The following is a 20449-nucleotide window of genomic DNA, read 5'->3' on the forward strand; positions in this document are numbered from 1 at the left end:
CATCTACTTCTGGTTTCTAGACTGCTGCAACCGATGCTTGCCTCAAACTTCTAGCAATGTGCTCATCCTTCACCACATACAGGCCTCCCCTTTCCTTACCAATCCCCCTCACCCTGCCACTCCAAAGGTCCTACAACACACAGAAGTCAGGATAAAGGTGAACAGAGCAACTGAGTTCCTTTATTAGTTTTGACACAGACAACAAATTAAATTTGAAGTCAGGAATATATAGCACATTCTTAATCTCCATGTCCTTAAGAAATATCGCGCTACCAATATGAGATATATTTGTCTTCTTACCAGTAGGTAAATGAACTTGATCCCTATCAATTTTCAACTTAGTCTTAGAATGTAGTATATCTAGGGAAGCAGCTATGTGATGAGTCGCACCAAAATCAACTATCCATTCTTTACTAGGATTATCAGTCATTAGTGCAGTAGCAATACCTGCCATGTTGACTTGTGGAATTGTGGTATCTTTATTCAGCACATCCAGAATTTGTTTATATTGATTCTCATTAAAGAAGTGCCCTCCTACAGGACCATCATTGTGTGCTTTTCCTCCAGCTATGTGTGCTTGTTCCTCATGCTCAGCATTACCAGTTGCATAATTGGCCACAACTTTTCTCTTAGCATTGAAATATGCAGGATACCCTATCAACTTGTAGCAATTTTCTTTCAAATGACCAGTCATCTTACAGTAGTCACATTTCATGAATGGCTTTTTTCCTTTGTAGCCTTGTCCTCGTACAACCTGCATAGCAATAGGATCTCTTCTAACTCCTAAGGCTGGATATGGATTTGATCTTTGGCTTCCATCCTCAATTATCAATGCATAAGCTTGGTTCAAGGTTGGTTCAAAAGTTTTCATCAAAATTTGCAGTTTGTTCATAGGTCTCATTCAGACCACTGAGAAACTAAAGCAGCCTTTGACGATAAAGGTGTTCAATGTAGTCCTTTGATTTAGCACATTCACAACCTGGCGTGGGACTAAAGCATCATACTCCGACCACATTTCCTTCAGTCTCGTGAAATAGGAGTCAACAGAGTCAGTTCCTTGCGAAATTGTTGCAATTTCTCTGTACGATTGAAAATTTTGAACTCGATTGACCTTATCAAATCCCCCCTTCAAGTCTTCCCAAACTAGGTGCACATCTGATGCAACTAACTAGGTTTGTTGATACAGTGTTCTTGATCCATGAGAGCACAATCGCATTGCATGTCTCCCATTCCTTATGTAATTCCTTCTTAAAGGTCTCCTTCTTACATGTACCAGTTACAAACCCTAGCTTTCTCTTAGCTTGAAGAGCAATTCGCATCGTCCTACGCCATAATCCATAGTTTTCAGACCCGGTGAGTTGAATTGGAATCAAAACTGAGCTTGGTGTATCAGAAGGATGCAGAAACAAAGGAGGAGTGTGATTAATTTTCTCCTCTACCATTACTGGACTTTGAGCGAGAATCTGTACCATATAAACACAGAATTGTTCAGCTAAGAAACAATCAGTATCGATTGCTCTGATACCATGTGAGTTGAGTTGATCTCAGTCACAGCTCATCCTCCATTAATGGAGGCTCAAATGAGTGAATCGAGCTACAAAATAGAGGATGAATATCAGAGAGAATAATGAGTGAAGAACTTTCTAGTATATTGAAAAGCATATGAAAAGTCTGATATACATCACATATATATACACAATCACCCCACTAACTGAATCCCCAATTAACTAGTGCTAATTATTTTAACTACTCTAACTAACTGGTGACAGCTGGCTTACTGCCTCCACTAACTTGTCCAGCTGTCAGACTCCTTCACAGTCTCTCACGGATACACTAGTCATGTTTCAAATTTGAATCATAAAAATAAATTAAATTTAGGAGCAAGTCTTTTATTAAAATAAAAAATAAAAAAATCATTGCCATGCTTTACTCAAATAAATTTAATGATCCCATTGTGTTCATTCAATATTTGATTTGACTTATTTTATCAATTTAAATAAACATTGACATTTTTGTTGAATGAAATGTAGCATCCCCGATCATAATTTGATAGTAAGATTTATATCAAATTATAAATCAATTATCTATACGCTAGTCTTGTTCCGATTTATAAATCAATGTTCAAATCCAAACGAACTAATAAATCATTGACTCTTGTAATTTTAACCCCTTCCTTTTTTTAATTTGTCAAAAGGATTTATTTCTTATATAAATTTAGGGTCCAAATTATATTTCTAGAAGTACTATTAAAAAATAAGTTGACATTTGAATATTTTAACTTTTATGATAGGGTATTATTTTGTTCTTATTAATATTTATATTCGGAATTCTCATGTTAGTCAAAATAAATTATCTGAAGGAAAATTAAAAGGTAATTGGATTGGAACGTTTGTTTTCCTGGTTGGATTGGAACAAGACAGATAAAAATTAGAGAAAAAGGACAAAAATGGTAATTTTTCCAATGCGTAATAGTAGTAGTAACAGAAACAACCAAAAAGAGTAGAGCCCAGCGATTTCAGCGGGAGCAATTATTTGGAAACTGCTCCTTATTTTACTGACCGCTTACCTCCAACCAAATCCCAATTTTCGAGGAAAAAAAAAATTATTACCTACAGTAATTAGTTGCATTTAGTGCTAATATGAGAGGCTCTTAAATTAATTTTCAGTTGATTTATTTTAGTTCAACTTATGAGGGCCCACCTATAATATAGGAATAGATTTGCTTAATTAGTTGCATTTACTACTGATAAAAGTAAAAATTCCTATTAATTTATTTTTAAATTCCTTTATTAAGTTACTCATTCACTTTCGTTATTTATTTACTAATTATTTTGTATGATTGTAAAGGCTGCCATGCCAGCTTCCTCACTCAAATGTCTGACTCAATGAATGAACAGGTTAAAACAATCATCAATGACACATCAGAGCCTGCAACTTGTTGCTTGGCAAATTTATAGAATTACCCTTTGTCAAGTATTCTGTTAGATGATTTTCTTTGTTTTTCTAATTTATATTTTCTTTATTTATTTTTATTTCCATTTTAAACATATGTTAGTAGTATTAGAATTTCATCAAGAAAAGATTTTATGGAATGTAATATTATCAATGTACATCTTTATTGCCTCTGGCAACCTAAATTGATGGTAATTGAAGGAAATGATACATTCTTGGAGAAATTAGAATTAGATGTAGGATTATTTAAAAGGTTAAAATTGATTAGGTAGTGATATTTGAAACACGTGTATAGTTTGTTTGGTCTAACCTTCTAAAATTGGTTATGTTGAAAAGTATTTTTCTCGAAAGTACTTTTAGTAAGAAATAATTTGTATTTAATTAATAAATTTAAAAAATATTTTTAAGCAGTAATTAGTGTTTGGTCAAAAAATTTAAAAAATTTTTAAATTTATTTTTCTCAAAAATATTTTTCAAACAAAATTTTTTAGAGAGAAATTATTTTTTTTCTGCTTCTCAAAAACTACTTATTCTTCTATTCAAAAATAAATAAGTAAAATTTCTTATAAAAGATTGGTCAAACACCTTAACTTTTAAACAGAAAAATACTTTTGACTAAAAGTGCGATAAATTCTTGCCCCATCAATTATTCATTGAATAATTTGTAGAACTTTGATTACCTCGACTATTATTGCAAGTGGAAGGTACAAATGGATGAAAATATATTTCAACTGGATGCACAAAAGATAAAACTCATCGTATTTAGTGTTTACGTCAACAAATGCATACACGTCACCAGTTATATAGCTCCGTTCACTTTACGTGTTCACGTTCTAAAAATAGATTTTAACTTTTAATTATTATTTTTAGTATATCAAGAGAAGATAAATTTTTTTCTATAGTATTAATTATTTATTTTAAATTATTTTTTTAAAATTCATTAAAAATATGTATCAATTAATATAAGTATCATGATAAATTATACACTTTATTTATTATTTTTTAAAAGATGTGCAAAGTCTATAGTAGACTATTAAAAGTAGACGGAGGGAGTATATTCATAGCACTAAACCGTACTCCTTCCGGTCCATAATAAGTGATTTTTTACTTTTTGGCATACCCTTAAGAAAATACGAACCCCTAGAGAAAAAAAGGATGTATTCACTAAATTACTTAATTAATTGTTACCTTGACACATTGAGATATGTAAATAAGGTCAAATTTTAGAAAAATAAAATTAATTCCTTCTTGATTATATAAATGACACTTATTTTGGACGAAAATAAAAAGGCCAAAAGGTCACTTCATGTGAACCAAAGGGAATAGTTAATTAATACTCCCTCTGGTCCATAATAAAGTGATCAATTTACTTTTTTATTTTGGTCCAAATAAGTGTCCATTTATATAATCAAGAAAGAATTCAATTTGTTTTTACAAAATTACTCTTATGTAAATATTCCTAAACAATTTTCTTACTCCTCACATTAAATATTTAATTAAGGGTAATTTAACCATACTAGATATTTTTGTATAAAATTTAGTATTTTCTTAATGGACTGTCAAAAGTAAATTGGTCACTTATTTGCACCGTAGGGAGTATATATTTATAACTAAATTAATATGATTTGTGTAAAATTGAGTATTATTACCATGCACAACTGGTCACCGATAGCATTAATAAGAAAAGGCAAAGCTAAGCAGTTTCTTGTCTTTTGTGGGTGTGGTCCCTTCACTTTCACATTTCAGAGTATTCATTTTCCCATTCTTCTTTCTCATGTCTGATTTGTAAGTATGAAAATGCAAGGCAAATGATCCATAGTGGAACACTACTTTTATAAGTTCCATTTTTCTTTTTATAATTACACAAGTTTGAACATATTATACAAAATAATCGTTAAAACATACGAACAAGAAGATTTCTCATGCATGGCTGCTCTCGAAAAACTGAATGTGGAGTAACAAAAATAAGATAATACGAATGTTAACAATGACAATTACCTAGGCAAAGACATAAACGAAGCAGCGGAACAGGAATTACGCATATTATTTGACAACATGTTCTTAAGAATGATAATCTTGCCTTAGGGGTTGATCAATGCATAAAATGAGGTGTAGTAGAGGTATTAATAAAATGCAATTAGCATTAATTAAATTCCTTTACCGATAATCAAATTTGACACATTTTATATGAAGTTAAAATAGAAGGTACTTTAATATATAAACTGCAGTAGCAACTTTCAGTATGATTTTCCTCTTGTTGAAATCATTACGTCTTGAGACTTGCTGAAAAGTAAAGTACTTATTATTATTTGCTTTAACATTTATGCAAGAAAATGTGGTAATGACAACAGTCAACAGGGCAAAGGCTGCAAACGACAATTCTATTGCTCAGAATTGAGAACATGGACAAAGATCTTCTTCATAAGGCTGATCAGAAATCAGAATATAGTCAAGATCAATCATGAACAAAAAAAAAAAAAAACATACCCAATATTATCTCACACCGTAAGGTTTGGGGATGATAATATATATGCAGACCTTATCCCTACCTTGTAAGAATAGAGAGACTGTTTCTAATAGACCCTCGGCTCAAGAAAGCATAAGCACCACCTTAATATAAAAAAATATAGACAAAAAGGGACAGTACCAAAAAGCCATATAAAAGCATAATAAAAACAACAAGATAGTAAGGTAATCAACAATGAAAGAAAATAACGGTTAGTCATAAAAACCTACTGCCCACAGAAAGCGAGACTACGTGGCAATACTACTGTTATGAATACTCTATACTACCTACTCTACTACCCTAATCCTCGACCTATATACCTTCCTATCAAGGGTCACATCCTTAGTCAGCTGAAGTTGCGTCATGTCTTGCATAATCATCTCTCCTCACCTTTTCTTTGGCCTACCTCTACCTCTATGTAGGCCCTCAAATGTCAACCTCTCACAACTCATCATCGGGACATCTGTACTCCTCCTCCTCACACGACCAAACCACCTAAGCTGCACTTCACGCATCTCGTCCTCAATAGGGGCCACCCCCACCTTGTCGCGAATAACCTCATTTCTGATCCTATCTAACCTGATGTGTCTGCACATCCATCTCAACATTTTCATCTCTGCTACCTTCATCTTATAGACATAAGCGATCTTGACTGGCCAACACTCAGCCCTAATCAACATCGTTGGTTTGACCACCACTCTATAGAACTTACCCTTAAGTTTTGGTGGCACCTTCTTGTCACATAAAACATCGGAAGTGAGTCCCCATTTCATCCATCCCGCCCCAATACGATGTGTGACATCTTCATCAATCTTCCCATCCCCCTGAATGATACACCAAGGTACTTAAAACTCCCTCTCTTGGGATTACCTGTGAGTCCAGCCTCATCATTGAACTTACACTCAAAGTATTTTGTCTTAGTCCTGCTCAACTTGAAATTTTTAGATTCCAGGGTCTACCTCCATACATCTAATTGCGCGTTCACACCGTCTCGAGTCTCGTTAATCAGTACAATATCATCTGTAAATAGCATGCACTACGACATCTCCCCTTGGATATAGCGCGTCAGTACATCCATCACCAGAGCAAACAAAAAAGGGCTGAGTGCCGACCCCTGATGCAACCCCATCATAACAGAAAAATAGTCTGAGTCCCCACTCACCGTCCTTACTCGGGTCTTTACTCCATCGTACATGTCCTTAATCAACCTGATGTAGGCAACAGATACACCTTTAGCCTCCAAACGTCTCCACGAAACCTCTCTCGGAACTTTATTGTACGTCTTTTCTAGGTCGATGAACACCATATACAAGTCATTCTTTCTCTCCCTATACTGCTCCATCAATCTCCTAACAAGGTGGATGACTTATGTAGTCGAACACTCAGACATAAACCCAAACTAGTTCTCGAAAATAGACACATTATTCCTTACCCTTAGCTCTACCACTCTCCTAGACCTTCATAGTATGACCAAGTAGCTTGAAACTCTGATAGTTATTGCAATTTTGGATATCACCCTTGTTCTTGTCTACAAAAACCATTGTGCACCACCTTCACTCTTCGGGCATCTTCTTCGTTCGAAAAATGACATTAAATAATCTAGTGAGCCACTCCAAGCCTGCATTGCCTGCACTCTTCCAAAACTCCATCGAAATTTTATCCGAGCCAATCTTTTTGCCCCTGCTCATCTTACGCACAGCCCCCTCAACTTCATCAACTCTAATTCACCTACAATACCCAAAGTCACAACAACTCCTGGAGAGTTCCAAATCACCCAGAACAATGCTCTTGTCCTCCTCCTTGTTCAAGAGACTATGGAAGTAGGTCTGCCATCTCTGACGGATAAGCTCCTTATCTACCAGAACTCTACCTTCTTCATCCTTGACGCACTTCACTTGGTCCAAGTCACGCGCCTTCCTTTCTCGCGCCTTGGCTAACCTGAACAACCTCTTATTTCTACCTCGACCCTTGAGTTCCTCATACAAACGACTAAAAGCTGCAGTCTTGGCCGTCGTAACTGCTAACTTTGCCTCTTTCTTAGCTTACTTATAATGCTCCCTATCTGCCTCTTCTCCTCCTTGCCTACACTTTGCGCTAGCTTCAGATACACTCTTTCTTGGTTTTCACTTTTTCTTGCACCTCTCCATTCCACCACCAGTCTCCCTTGTAACCACCAGAGTAACCCGTTGAGACTCCTAATACCTCAGTCGCAGCTTCCCTAATGCACTACTCAGTCATGGTCCACATAGCGCTTGCGTCCCCACTGCTCCTCCAAGCCCCCATAGTCACCAGCTTGACCCCCAACTCCTGCGCTTTAGCTTTTGTCAAGGCTCCCCACTTGATCCTGCCCTCTTTCTCCTTTTCCTCGTGATCTCAAGGTCCTTGACCAAGAACCTATGAAGGGTCATGAAAACAAAAGTGAAAAGGAAAAAAAGAAGTTGGAATAATGAGATTATATAGACGCTCTTAAAATAATATCGAAAAAATTATATTTTTTATACATACATCTTTTTGTATGTTATACAAACAAACATAAATTTGACTATATACTTTTACAATTGCAAAATGTAAATAGCTTTGTACCGCGAGCTATCATTGCCCCTAATAATTCAAGAAGGAAAAAAAAAATCAATTCGTATATAAGCGTAAAAAGTCGTATGTTTTTCCTTTTGTTTCTTTTTATCTTTTGCGATAACTTTTGAAGAGGAAGATTGCATTTTGAAGAAGTAAAATGTGTCATTAATTCTTAATTTTTAAGATTGGACGTACATAAAAATGAATTAAAGACACTGAATTTTGATTCATATTTGGAAAAGGAAAGGATCTGATAACAAAGGATTATGATTTCGTATTTGATTTAATTTATGTGACAGAGGGATGAGAATTTATTTTAATTGATTTTAAGTTTTTGTATCTTTTAGTAATTTGTTTGGATAGGGAGGCCAGAGGGAAATGAGAAGAAACGATCCAGTGAAAAATATTCACTTACACATACAATTGTATAGTAAACGTGAGTTGGTAAATTGAAGATAATGTAAATAACATGGTATATGTGATTAAATTACATTAGTAATGCATAATTTTATTCTATAGTATATAATTTATATATTATTTTCAGTACCTAGTTGCAAATAATAATACCTAGTATTAATTCTTTAACAATCTTTAAATAATATTAGACTGGTTCATTAACAATCTCCACGAAGGAGTGGAGTGGAGGTGGAGTACGGTAGTTCCATTGTATAAAAACAAAGGTGATATCCAGAGTTGTAATAATTATAGGGGTATCAAATTACTGAGTCATATCATAAAAGTGTGGGAGAGGATGGTTGAAGCGAGGATGAGGATGACAGTGCCTATATCCGACAATCAGTTCGGATTCATGCCGGGTCGTTCTACTACAGAAGCTATACACCTTGTTCGGAGATTGGTGGAACTGTACAGAGAGAGGAAGAAGGATCTGCACATGGTGTTTATTGACCTAGAGAAAGTGTATGACAAGGTTCCTAGAGAAATTCTCTAGAGATGCTTGGAGGCAAAAGGTGTGTCGATCCCGTACATTATGGCGATTAAGGACATGTACGATGGGGCTAAGACTCGGGTTAGGACAGTATGAGGCGACTCTGACCATTTTTTGGTTGTAATAGGGTTACACCAAGGTTCTGCACTCTGTCCGTTCTTATTCGCCTTGGTGATGGACACGTTAACGCATCATATTCAAGGGGAGGTGTCATGGTGCCTGCTATTTGCCGATGACATAGTTCTGATTGATGAGACGCGACTCGGTCTTAACGAGAGGCTGGAGGTTTAGGGACAGACTCTTGAGTCTAAGGGTTTCAAGTTGAGCAGGATGAAGACGGAATACCTAGAGTGTAAGTTCAGCGCTGACCTGGGGGAAGTGGGAGTGGATGTTAGGCTTCAATCACAGGTCATCCCAAGTAGAGGCAGCTTCAAGTACCTTGGGTCGGTGTCACACATCGTATTGGGGTAGGATGGATGAAGTGGAGGTTAGCATCTGGAGTCATGTGTGACAAGAGAGTGCCACCGATACTCAAAGGTAAGTTCTATAAAGCGATGTTTAGACCGGCCATGATGTATGAGGCTGAGTATTGGCCTGTTAAGAACTCACATGTCCAGAAGATGAAATTAGCAGAAATGAGGGTGTTGAGGTGGATGTGCGGTCACACTAGGATGGATAAGATTAGGAATGATGATATTCGGGAGAAGGTGCACGTGGCTCCCAATGATGACAAGATGCGGGAAGCGAGGCTCAGATGGTTCGGGCATGTTCAGAGGAGAAGACCATATGCTCCAGTAAGGAGGTGTGAGCGGCTAGTTGTGGAGGAAACGAGAAGAGGTAGAGAGAGGCCTAAGAAGTATTGGGGAGAGATGATCAGGCATGATATGGCGAGGCTTCAGATTTCCGAGGACATGACACTTGATAAGAAGTTGTGGAAGTCGAGTATTAAGGTTATAGGTTAGGAGGTAGTTGAGTCTTGCATTACTAATACCTTTTGAGACCAGTCTGATAAGGTTTTTGCCTGAGATAACTAATGGCAATGTTGTGTCTTACTACTATTTTTAGTGCAGAACCTATTTACTAACTATCGGTTTTGCTTTGCATCTTTCTTTTGGATTTCATGTTGTTCCTATTTTCTTATGATTTCTGTGGATACTAATATTGTTTACTTTTGTCTTTTCGTTCTCTTGAGCCGAGGGCCTTTCGGAAATAGCATCTCTGCCCCTTAGGGGTAGGGATAAGATCTGTGTACACACGACCCTCCCCAGACCCCACTAGTGAGATTTTACTGAATTGTTGTTGTTGTTTTAACAATCTCCACGAAGGTGATAATCCTATGCTAATATCAGATCGGATCATAATCCCTTTAAATTATAGATCTGACTTCTACCACTAGCTCAAAATTTCTAATTTTTCTCTTAAAATCATGCCTTAATTGTTTTTTTTTAAAATTAATAATTCATTCTATTTTCTTATTTCAGGCAAATTATTTACATATATATTACTTCCTCTACTCCATTTTACATGACAATGATTTAATCTTTTTTCTTACTTACTGCTTTCTATATTAAAAAAATCGTTAACTTTTAATTTTTTATTTTATCTTAATGATATTTTTATAGGAGTATAAAAATATTATACTAATATATTTAAAATCAGAAGTTCTAAGAATAAATTTTATTCAAGTGTAAAACGTTTTTTTCTCCTTAAACTCTAGTCTAATCAAATGTAATATAGTACTACTGCATAAAATGAATGGAGTGTACGAGTACTAAATCTGGCTCAAGGAAATTGTACAAAAGATTCGGGGTCAGGCTATAAAAGCAAAAAAAGGGTACGAAAAAAGAATCCACCATTTCATCATCAAAACTGTCAGCATATTAAATCCTTTTCTTTAATATTTCTCCCCCCACCCACCCACACAGAGTAGTGTACTGCCATAACTAGCCACTGAGTAATACCCGTGAGTGACCCCCCTCTCCCCCCCCCCCAACACCTAGCCAATAATAAATAAACATTAAAAACCATAGCTTTACATCACCAAAGACCCTCTCTCCCCATAAACCTCTGCACTTTCTTGTGTTGAATGAAAAATACATGAACCTTAAGTGGTAAAAGTGGAAGAAAATGACAATGAGTTCAAGTTCATTTCTGAGGCAACTAAGTGGGAAAGAAGGCTGGAAATCAACATCAAGAAGATGGGGTGGCGGGACTGGAAATGGTGGAGGATTTCAGAGTTATAACTGGAAACAAATGGAGGAGCTGAACAATATGTGTGGAGGAGGAGGAAATGGGTATCAAAATAATGGTGGGGGTTTGGTAATGAGGAAAAGAGTAATGGTAGTTGTGGATCAGAGTTCACATAGTAAACATGCTATGATGTGGGCACTTACACATGTTACTAATAAAGGAGATATTCTAACTCTACTTCACATTGTTCCACATTCTTCTAATAGTAATAAGGGCTCTTCTTCAGCTGATTCATCTTCATCTGCCGCTCATCTTGCTAGCTCTCTTGGATCCCTTTGTAAGGCTTGCAAACCTGAAGTAAGTCCCTTTTCTTGGCTCTTGTTAAATACCTATATTTTGCTTGCTTTGAGCCGACCGTCTACTGTGGAAGGCTGTGTACACATTATCCTCTCCGGACCTATTACATTGGATTTGTTGTTTGTGTTGTTGAATACCAATATTTTGTTTGGTAAATAGGTCTAAACTGTTTTAATTAGTGAATAATAGGAGTAGTAAAAGATTAGCTAATATTAATGTGCACAAATTGTATTTTGTTCCTCTGCATGTTCTGTTTTGTTTGTCAAACAGTGTTCAGGTGCTAATGTTCTGCAAAAGATTAACGTATTGTCGGTGTTTTTATGGGTAAGTTTTAAATTACAATGTCCCTTGATATCAGGCGAAACCAAAGATTGGTAGTAATAAGGTCCTTTGAATTCATATATTTTGGGGGGAGGCAGTATTATCTTTAGTTCTATGAAAAGATGAAGGCTTTTTTCTTCTTTATTTTTACTTTGTCTGTTTGGTGGGGAGGGGTTTTGGTCTTTGATAGATAAATTTACCATCTTTTCTTTATTTTCCTTTCCCTTTTCCGGTGGCTGCTGAAGTAAGGAGGGAAGATTTCTTTATCTATTTTCCCCTCTTTCTCTCTCTCTCTTGTGCTCACTGCTCAATGCATTTTTTCTGTCCTTTTCCTTTCAAATGCACACAATAATAAAGGAGGGAAATCATTACTAGTGACAGTTTCTTCTTTTCCTTTTCAGAAGGTTTTAAGATCCTTTGTTTCTTTCTCTCAACCAAACAAACAACACATTACTAATAATTTCTTCCACTGGCTTTTGCATTTCCCTCCTATTATGCCTTCTTTTTCTTTTTTTCCTATTTACTAAACAAGCTTGACATAATTCTTTTGTTAGTATTATGACCTATTTTCATTTTTTTTTTTATTTATAAAAAGGTTGAAGTGGAAGCACTAGTAATACAAGGACCAAAGATGGCAACTGTAATGAGCCAAGTGAAGAAGCTGGAGGTCTCTGTGTTAGTCTTGGGTCAGAAAAAGCCCTCTTCTCTACTTACTTGGTACTGAATATATATTCTCCTTTTCACATTTTTAAGCAAAATAACAATCAGAAAAATACTAATTTTCGAACTCTTCATTTTTTACATGATGATTTTTCCTTTAATTTTGCAACTCTACTACTACTACAGTCTGTGTGGGCCAAGCAGTGAAGATGAATTTGTGGAACAATGCATCAACACATTGGATTGCTTGACAATTGGAGTAAGGAAGCAAAGCAACGGCATGGGAGGATATCTTATCAGCACTAGATGGCAGAAGAATTTCTGGCTCTTGGCCTAGTCTTAATTCAGCTTTAGTTTAGTAATTAATATCACTCACCTACAATATGGATAATAATTTGTGTAGAAACCTTTCAGTAGTATTTCCAATGTAGCATTCCCTAAAAAATTCTCTTCTGGTCTGTAATTTTATATTATATATCTAAATGCTAACTGAAAACTTGTTATTTGTGCGAAATACACTTCTTGTATCAGCTAGTTTTCCCTTCTCTCCGTGCTGAATATTTGTCTAGTTATAGAATTACTTGACACAAAATACAGAGATGGTTAAATTGATCTTTTAGGCTGAAGGGAAAAGAATATCTAACGTCGAATTTTTTTGAGTAACCAGACACTATGCCTCGAAATACAACAATCCTTCTCATAAAAGTTGGGTCCCAATGTTTGTTGGAGGAAAAATTACACAAATATGTGAGATAAAAAAAAGCCCCACACAAGTAGTGTAAGGCACAAAATAAAATCACTCGTACCGGAATTACCTAATTGGTACATTAGACAAAAGTGAAAGAACCATTTCTCTGTGCTTCTCTTCTATACGCAAAAACAAAAACCAAATCTAGCCAATTGGGAGCAGGGTATGAAGGTAAATAAATAAGTTAAATAAGAGTTCCAGAATTCGATATACCTAAACGGTAAATTAGACAACAATGAACGATTTGTTTCTTCTTTATACTTCTCTTCTATATCAAAGTTTTACCTAGTTCCTGTTTCAAGCACACCTGACACTAAACTTTATCCTCCAACTTCTCGTTTACTAGAGGGACAAACTCCATACTTTTTCTTGGGGTCCGAGGTGTCCGAGGAGTGCCTGGAGTTTGTTGTGAGAGCATGTGCCTCACGTACCCATAGAATGTACACCCGATAAGCGTTATAGCACATCCAACCGCATTCATCATTGAGATTGGGTTTCGGAAGATGAGCCATGAACAAGTTACAGCAACTGCAACCTGCAAAGATATTCACAAGAATTTTTCACTGAAAGACAATAACGTTGATAAATACAACAGTACATTTAGTTTTCTAATCAACTGGAGACCATTATATATAAGACAATAACAGATCTAGATGCCATTACTTCGGTAAGGAACGTAGTGACATCAAAAACATAAGCAGACACATTAGGTGGACAGTGTTTGAAATGGTCAACTCATGAGATATTTGTTTGTATTGTCTTATTTAACATGCAATCAAGGCTAGCTCAAGATTAGCTTGATTTGAAAAGTTCAATCCATATTTTCACTTTCATAGGTTTAAGTAATGAATCAAATTTCTACTTTGTCAGCATCTTATTAAGTGTTGATGAGATCAGGTAAAAGCAACGTCCTACAAGATATGCTCATATTGGTCCCTAAGATAATTTTGGCACATGTATACATGCATATGTGTCATGATAAGATCTATAAATTCATGTTGTTTAGCAATGTTAATGCACCAAACCACCAAAATGCAATTGAACATGCCAAATCAAATGAGCTAACAGATAATAAAGAATTATTAGAAGTGCAAATGCACGGGCAATAAAATTGTTAGCTCTGGCTATGCATGACTCTGAAAATGTATATATGAAAAACTTTCTTACAAGAAACAAACCAAAAGCATTAATAAACAAAATAAGAGCATAGCTTGTACCTTAAGGTTTCCAGCGACATTAAAGGTGACTGCTGTGGTTGAGTGAATGACATAGAAGATAGAGAAATTGAGGCAAAAAGCCAACAGACCAGAACCAAAAATAATGCAGAAGGATGAAAGAAGTGGGGGACCCGTCTGCAACCATGCCACTACTCCAGGGCCTTCCAGTAGTAAAGCTGGTACTGCCAAGATCATTGTGGCAAAAGGAGCCATATAATATACCGTGTTTATGCTACAAAATAAAAAAGTAAATGAACATTACGTGCAAAAATGATGATGCCAAAATTAAGAGCAGCGTTCAAAATCTTAAGAAAATTTTGTTGATTATGAACACATGTACAACTTAATCTGGGGAGCCAACTCTGTTCTTTTTCTTTTTTCTGTTGATAGGTAAATACAAATTTTGATTATGAAGTTGTACTCAAGAGGATTGCAGCCCTTTTATGACAAAAGAAAGCATACGAAAATGAAATGACCCAAACTGGTGAACAAACGGTTAACATGTCATTGCAAGTTCCAATTCTGATAATGCCTTGTTATATTTTCTTGTAAGATTTTGTGTAAACAAGGATTTAGGTTTTAGAAGCCATAAGCCTATATTCTGAGTTGAAATACAATGTGAGTTTTGAAAATAAACTACAGAATAGAAATGGATAACACAAATTTGGCTCCAATTAGTCTGCTGAATTATAATGAACCTGCTGATAATTCTAGAGATAAATGAAACACATATAATTTAAGAATAACTGCAGACTCCCTGTCTTTCCCTCACAGTTTTATATTATAATCTTAAACATTCTTTTCATTAGTACTTATATTATCCTCTAAAAGGCTAGTAATAGACAAGGATTAGCAAAACTGAGTGAATTTCCGAAAAAAGAAAAATAAAGAGGTTGAGTTCCTTAGTTATTTCTTTTTACGTATGTGATATTCTTTTTCCTTGTAAAAAACAAAAGTAATTTTTCTGATCATGAGTTGCAAATTTTTATCTCGAGTTCAATTTCATTCTAAATTAAGGCCTAAAGTCATCATAGGACCTATATCTTTGGTTGGAATCCAGATAGGAGGGATTAAGATAGTCATCTCCTCCTTTTTAGCTTGTTCACTATTTTGTGATGATATGCCAAGGTAAAGCATCAACAAGGTGATGAAACCTGCAGAGGAACTATGACCTATACCCCACCTAGACTGCGGTTTCTCCCATGGAAAAAGAAATTAAAACCGGTCTCAGAACCTTCCTAACAAAGGGTGGAAAAGTAAGTATATGAGAGAGAGAGAGAGAGAGAGAGAGAGAGAGAGAGAGAGAGAGAGAGAGAGAGGGGTCATTACCTGTCAAATTTGTAACCATGCAGTAGAGACTCTGCAAGAATAGTCTTTGTGGAAGTAGCCAAACAACCAAATAAGGCAGCACAAAATCCAAACATGTTAAAACTTAGCTCTGTGATGGAGGTGAGGAGAATTCCTCCAACAATAGGTATCAAAGAAGCCCAAATCCGCATGTCAAAGTGCTTGCTCCAAACTAGCCATTGTAAAATAACTGTTCCAAAGACATAGCAGTCAGTTGTCCTCCATTGTTAGAGGGGAAAGAAATGGAAAAATCAGCACAATGAGATGTAAAAGTTTGTAATATGACTTATGGACTTAAAAGATTTACTAATCCATATCCCGAAACATATAAGCACACAGGTGAAGCAAAGGTTATGAAGAATTGCTAAATTGCTTTGTTGTGTGCTATTACATTTTTCACAACAAGCTTGTCTCATAAATTATTTATTAAAAAATAATAAATGCTCTACCCAAAAATCACCTGTAGTTGCAGGGGTGAATGACTTTATCGTTTGCATAAATGAAACAGGGATGTAGCGCAGGCTGACATTGCCCAGCACTATGTTGATACAAAACACGAATGACATGGGGAAAATCCTTCTCCAGCGATCCTCAGGGTCAACCACAATAAGAGGTTTAAGCTTTAGCACTTTAATCACCAAGTATGCACCAATGGCTGAGCAAATAAAGTGTATGCAAGATACTGTCAAGGGAAACTTAAAATCCATTTTCTGCGAAGGACAAAAGATCAACATATTATTAGTTCTTTCAGACCATACCTCATACACTTGACAATAGAAGTTATAAAGAGATAACAATATCTCCAACAACACAAGATAAATTAAGTACAAGTTATTGAACATCTAGAACATGCATCATCTCCAACTAACTTGAGATGAAAATATTTGAATGAGATCACTATGCCACAACAAGCATCATGGATGGTTAGACAGATTATAGGAGCTAGAAGTACGCTTGAACAAGTTCAATGTTCTCCTTCACAGAAGCATAGTATGATCGGGAACATTTACCTGAAACTATTACCTGACTGTCCACGAGTCCATGGAAGTGCTTGGTGTTCAAAAATGATGCTCGACCAAGGCCAAGTTTACCATGTGGCTACATTTGCAAGGTAAATTATTGACAACTAACAGGTTGATAAAATGGGGACTACCTGTTAATCCAACTTGTGTCCTATGTCAAGCCCAGGATGAATCCAGAGACCACATGTTTGTAAACTGTATGTTTGCGCAGAGTCTATGGGCAAGAGTGCTCAATGGCTACAAAAAGTCTGGAGCTTAGAATTGAAACTGCTTTGGCAAGTAGGAAATGTTCATGCAGGCTATACCTCTCTAAAAGTGAAATGCTTCTTTTCAAGTCCTCAGTAACCAATTAGGATTGCTTCACGACAAGCAACACTTTTAAAAGAAGGGAATAGACCACAGCCAAAAAACAAATTACTGCAGTCAAATTAGTACACAGTGGAAGCCTTCACAGTTGATCAGGACCACAAGATAATCACAGCCTAAAACATAATCAGATGTAAATTCACCTCTGAGAAATTTGACACCGAATCTCCAATACCCTGCCATGAAACTGGCTCCAGGAGTATCATAATTACAGCAAAGTACATTCTGGAAATACCGATACAACAACAACCTCAACTAAAGCCTCAATACCAAGCTGACGGGGGTGGCCACTATCCATTTCACTCCATTTAGACTCATCCCATTCAAATATATTATAATTTAAGTTCTCTAACCCTAGAAGTACTCTATGTTTTATACTTTCTACAAATGTCCCAACCAGATTAATTCTCCTAGCAAATATTGCACTAATATAACCATGCCAACAAGACTAAGCTTTAAATTCAACTAGTTAATATCGCCTATATAGATTTCTTTTTTTCGTCGTTATAGGCTGCCTACATAAGACCAAACCCTTTGATGTGCGGCCCTTCCCATGAACCGGCGTGAATGCGGGATGCTTCGTGCACCGAGCAACCCCTTTCCCCCTAATTTTCCCTAAAATCTCCATGGATTCAAAGTGATAGTAAATACTTTGATACAACTTCCTTCACGGTGATTTTTGGTCTACTTCGTCCACCTTTTAAGATATTCAGCCATCATGATTTCACATTTACGAACTGGTACATCTCGATATGTACGCTAGATAAGATCAAACTATCTAAACAACCATCTCTCATTTATACTCAACGAGTGTTATTTGCACCTTCTGCCGAATGTGATCACCTTTTATCTTGTCTAATCTTTTATGATCGGACATCCATCTTGACATCAATATTTCCGCGACAGCATCTTGTGGACATACTGGAACTTAGCAGGCCAACATTCATTCCCACAAATTTGATAATTTCCAGTAGCTAGTGTTGACCAGCCATAGACGAAGCAAAGCACATAAAGTTTTTTAAAGATAAAGCAAAAAGGCAAACAATATCTTTAGACAAGAAAGTGACTTCCATTTTGTCTTGCTTTATGTGTTCTTATTTGGTGTAGCCTAGTGGTCAATGAAGTGGGTAGAGAATCATGAGGTCTCAAGTTCTAACTCATAGTGGAGACAAAACACTAGGTTATTTCTTCACATATTTCTAAACCTTGGTAGAGAGTTACCCAGTAACTATACTAGTGGGAGGTAGCAGGTACCCAGTGAAATTAGTTGAGGTGCGTGCAAGCTAGCCTGGTACCATGTTATAGAAGAAAGTGTTCTTCAATTTGAGGAGACGATGTTCATGGTTATGATGTCAGGAAATTCAATCCACGACTCTGTCGTGCTCCTTGCTTGAGGCGATATAATTGATGCATTTCTATGTGCCTCTTTTGGTGCTAAGCTCGAAAGTGTGTAGCTAATATAAGGTTAAAACAATACTCTGAATCACCGGAAGAATGAGGACCGCATAACAAATGACAACCCTTAAGGACAGTCAATCCTATCAGTCATTCTGGGATTGTTTATGCGTTGTTCCTTCTTTTACTGTTTCAACCCTAGTCATCGTAAAATTGTAAAACGCATTCAAGCACGAATACCTACCAGTTAAACACCACTATTTGAAATCTGGTCTTCCATTCATACTTCTTTTAATTTATCCCACCACCACTAATATTACTCCAGAAAGAAGGATACTTACTTTAGCAAACAACGAATAGAAATTTGCAGATAAGGTGAACAGTAGGAGTACTTTCATTTCTGGCTACCACCCATCACAGTATAACAATTAAGCAAATTCATGAATAAATAAATTTCAGATAGTCCAACATACAAAAACAAGAACCCAAATTCCACTAAGGAATGCTCATAAACCGAAAATTGGCACCACTTGAAATGAGGAAAGGAGATCATTCAGCAATACAAACGACAAAGGAAGAATAACTTTGTAGCTATAAATAAGAAGAGATAAACTTCGAATCTTGTCCTGAATTTTGTTTAACAAAGGAGATACTGACAAAACATAAGCTAGCTCCAGTTCAATCTCTACAGACAAAGACAAATTGCCAGCAAAGATCGTGCTACAACTTTGCTTGGTTTGAACACCAAGACTAAAAACCACCTGTTGAGTCCAAGTTTCGCGCACATGGTTATTGCATTTACTGATATCAATACCCCGATGAGGTACTAACCGAATTGTAATTTGAAAACCACTGCTACCATAATGAAATGTGATTTAAATACAGAAATAAAAACAGGATCAGTAGATAGAGAACAGTGAAAACCAGGAAAATTGAGAAGAAATCCACACATGACAGAAATAAGGAATTGAAAATTCGAGATGTGAAGAGGGAAAAATCACTCACCTGAAAGATCCATTTATTCATGATAATAACAGTGACATTAAAACCCCACCATTGAAGAATGGCTAATACGGATCGAATCACACTCCACTGACACAACCTACTTTCCTCCATTTTCTCACTTACGCTCTTTCACTAACTCGTTCTCCCTATATAATTAGCAACGAAGATCTAGAAAAACAAACCTAAATCCAAATCTTGTACTATAATTTAAAAAGAGGGAAGAAGGAAATTGCAAAGCAAGCTAAGCTGAAAGCATAATTCGCTTAAAAAAAAAAAAAAGATTTAGAGAACTCGGACAGGAGAGGTAGTAATAGTAATAGTACTTCACACGCACCCCCTCGCCTTCGTTACCCGGTCCCCTCGCCCTCGCCCTCGCCCTCGCCCTCGCTCAAAAAGGACAATTCTCTATTGGAATAAGAATAATTACTGAATGGGGACTCAGATCTCAAGAAATATTAGTAAATGAAATGCGTCGCATTTTGCAAATAAGGGCACTAGTATTTTTTTTTCTTTTTCTATTTTTGTTTGGAAATTGTCAAGTTTCCACTCTTATATGCAATATCTTAATTTATCCTATTTATTCTTGACTATTCTAATTTCTAAGTTTGATTATGTGTTTTAAAATGTCCTATATTCTACTTTAGCTTGGAGCACTATTAAGGTCACTAAATATTAAGACAAATTGTTAGATGATATGAAATCCTAAAGTATAAGAAATGATATATTAAAATATTACAATGGTGGGAAATAGCGCATTGTTATAGAGGCAAATAATTATATGCTCACATATATTTTTATTTTTACTCGATATAACATGTCTCTGATCTTAAAGGTTCTAAATGG

The 20449-nt window shown here is 36.0% G+C and overlaps 4 protein-coding genes across 6 annotated transcripts; 2 read left to right on the forward strand and 2 right to left on the reverse strand.

The window, feature by feature from the left end:
* Nucleotides 1–5844: 5844 nt before the first annotated feature.
* On the reverse strand, nucleotides 5845–6800 carry LOC138871536 (uncharacterized). Its single transcript, XM_070149418.1, has 2 exons — nucleotides 6621–6800; nucleotides 5845–6282 (listed from the first exon to the last, which is right to left on the reverse strand). Exons 1-2 carry the CDS (start codon nucleotides 6798–6800, stop codon nucleotides 5845–5847), a joined length of 618 nt encoding a protein of 205 aa, XP_070005519.1.
* Nucleotides 6801–9532: 2732 nt separating this feature from the next.
* LOC138871537 (uncharacterized) lies at nucleotides 9533–9940 on the forward strand. Its single transcript, XM_070149419.1, has one exon. The coding sequence runs from the start codon at nucleotides 9533–9535 to the stop codon at nucleotides 9938–9940; it is 408 nt and encodes a 135-aa protein (XP_070005520.1).
* Nucleotides 9941–11002: 1062 nt separating this feature from the next.
* LOC104223581 (uncharacterized) lies at nucleotides 11003–13020 on the forward strand. 2 transcript variants are annotated; one of them, XM_070150061.1, is made up of 3 exons: nucleotides 11003–11525; nucleotides 12442–12532; nucleotides 12693–12849. In XM_070150061.1, the coding sequence occupies exons 1-3, from the start codon at nucleotides 11106–11108 to the stop codon at nucleotides 12755–12757; spliced, it is 576 nt and encodes a 191-aa protein (XP_070006162.1). In that variant the 5' UTR covers nucleotides 11003–11105; the 3' UTR covers nucleotides 12758–12849. The 2 variants fall into 2 exon arrangements, with proteins under 2 accessions (XP_070006162.1, XP_009773341.1); XM_009775039.2 differs by having other exon boundaries at nucleotides 11005–11525; nucleotides 12442–12563; nucleotides 12693–13020.
* A 159-nt stretch (nucleotides 13021–13179) lies between these two features.
* Nucleotides 13180–20027, reverse strand: LOC104223582 (UDP-galactose transporter 1). Of its 2 annotated transcripts, none has more exons than XM_009775040.2 (5): nucleotides 19607–20027; nucleotides 16279–16528; nucleotides 15801–16008; nucleotides 14472–14703; nucleotides 13180–13789 (listed from the first exon to the last, which is right to left on the reverse strand). In XM_009775040.2, exons 1-5 carry the CDS (start codon nucleotides 19715–19717, stop codon nucleotides 13568–13570), a joined length of 1023 nt encoding a protein of 340 aa, XP_009773342.1. In that variant the 5' UTR covers nucleotides 19718–20027; the 3' UTR covers nucleotides 13180–13567. The 2 variants fall into 2 exon arrangements, with proteins under 2 accessions (XP_009773342.1, XP_009773343.1); XM_009775041.2 differs by lacking the exon at nucleotides 19607–20027 and adding an exon at nucleotides 16829–16942.
* Nucleotides 20028–20449: the final 422 nt, after the last annotated feature.

Source organism: Nicotiana sylvestris, chromosome 6 (assembly GCF_000393655.2).
Source record: "Nicotiana sylvestris chromosome 6, ASM39365v2, whole genome shotgun sequence".
In the NCBI taxonomy this organism is placed as follows: domain Eukaryota; kingdom Viridiplantae; phylum Streptophyta; class Magnoliopsida; order Solanales; family Solanaceae; genus Nicotiana; species Nicotiana sylvestris.

Excerpts from the sequence above, each read along its gene's own strand:
- LOC104223582 (XM_009775040.2), bottom strand. The coding sequence starts at position 19,717 with ATGGAGGAAAGTAGGTTGTGTCAGTGGAGTGTGATTCGATCCGTATTA. Across the intron at positions 16,009-16,278 it reads ATTCACCCCTGCAACTACAG|TTATTTTACAATGGCTAGTT; the intron begins GTGATTTTTGGG and ends TCTTTGGAACAG. Across the intron at positions 13,790-14,471 it reads ATGTCGCTGGAAACCTTAAG|GTTGCAGTTGCTGTAACTTG; the intron begins GTACAAGCTATG and ends ATATCTTTGCAG.
- LOC138871536 (XM_070149418.1), bottom strand. The coding sequence starts at position 6,800 with ATGGAGCAGTATAGGGAGAGAAAGAATGACTTGTATATGGTGTTCATC. Across the intron at positions 6,283-6,620 it reads TAAAGACCCGAGTAAGGACG|GGGGATGGGAAGATTGATGA; the intron begins GTGAGTGGGGAC and ends TGTATCATTCAG.
- LOC138871537 (XM_070149419.1), top strand. The coding sequence starts at position 9,533 with ATGTTTAGACCGGCCATGATGTATGAGGCTGAGTATTGGCCTGTTAAG.
- LOC104223581 (XM_009775039.2), top strand. The coding sequence starts at position 11,106 with ATGACAATGAGTTCAAGTTCATTTCTGAGGCAACTAAGTGGGAAAGAA. Across the intron at positions 11,526-12,441 it reads GTAAGGCTTGCAAACCTGAA|GTTGAAGTGGAAGCACTAGT; the intron begins GTAAGTCCCTTT and ends ATTTATAAAAAG. Across the intron at positions 12,564-12,692 it reads CCCTCTTCTCTACTTACTTG|TCTGTGTGGGCCAAGCAGTG; the intron begins GTACTGAATATA and ends CTACTACTACAG.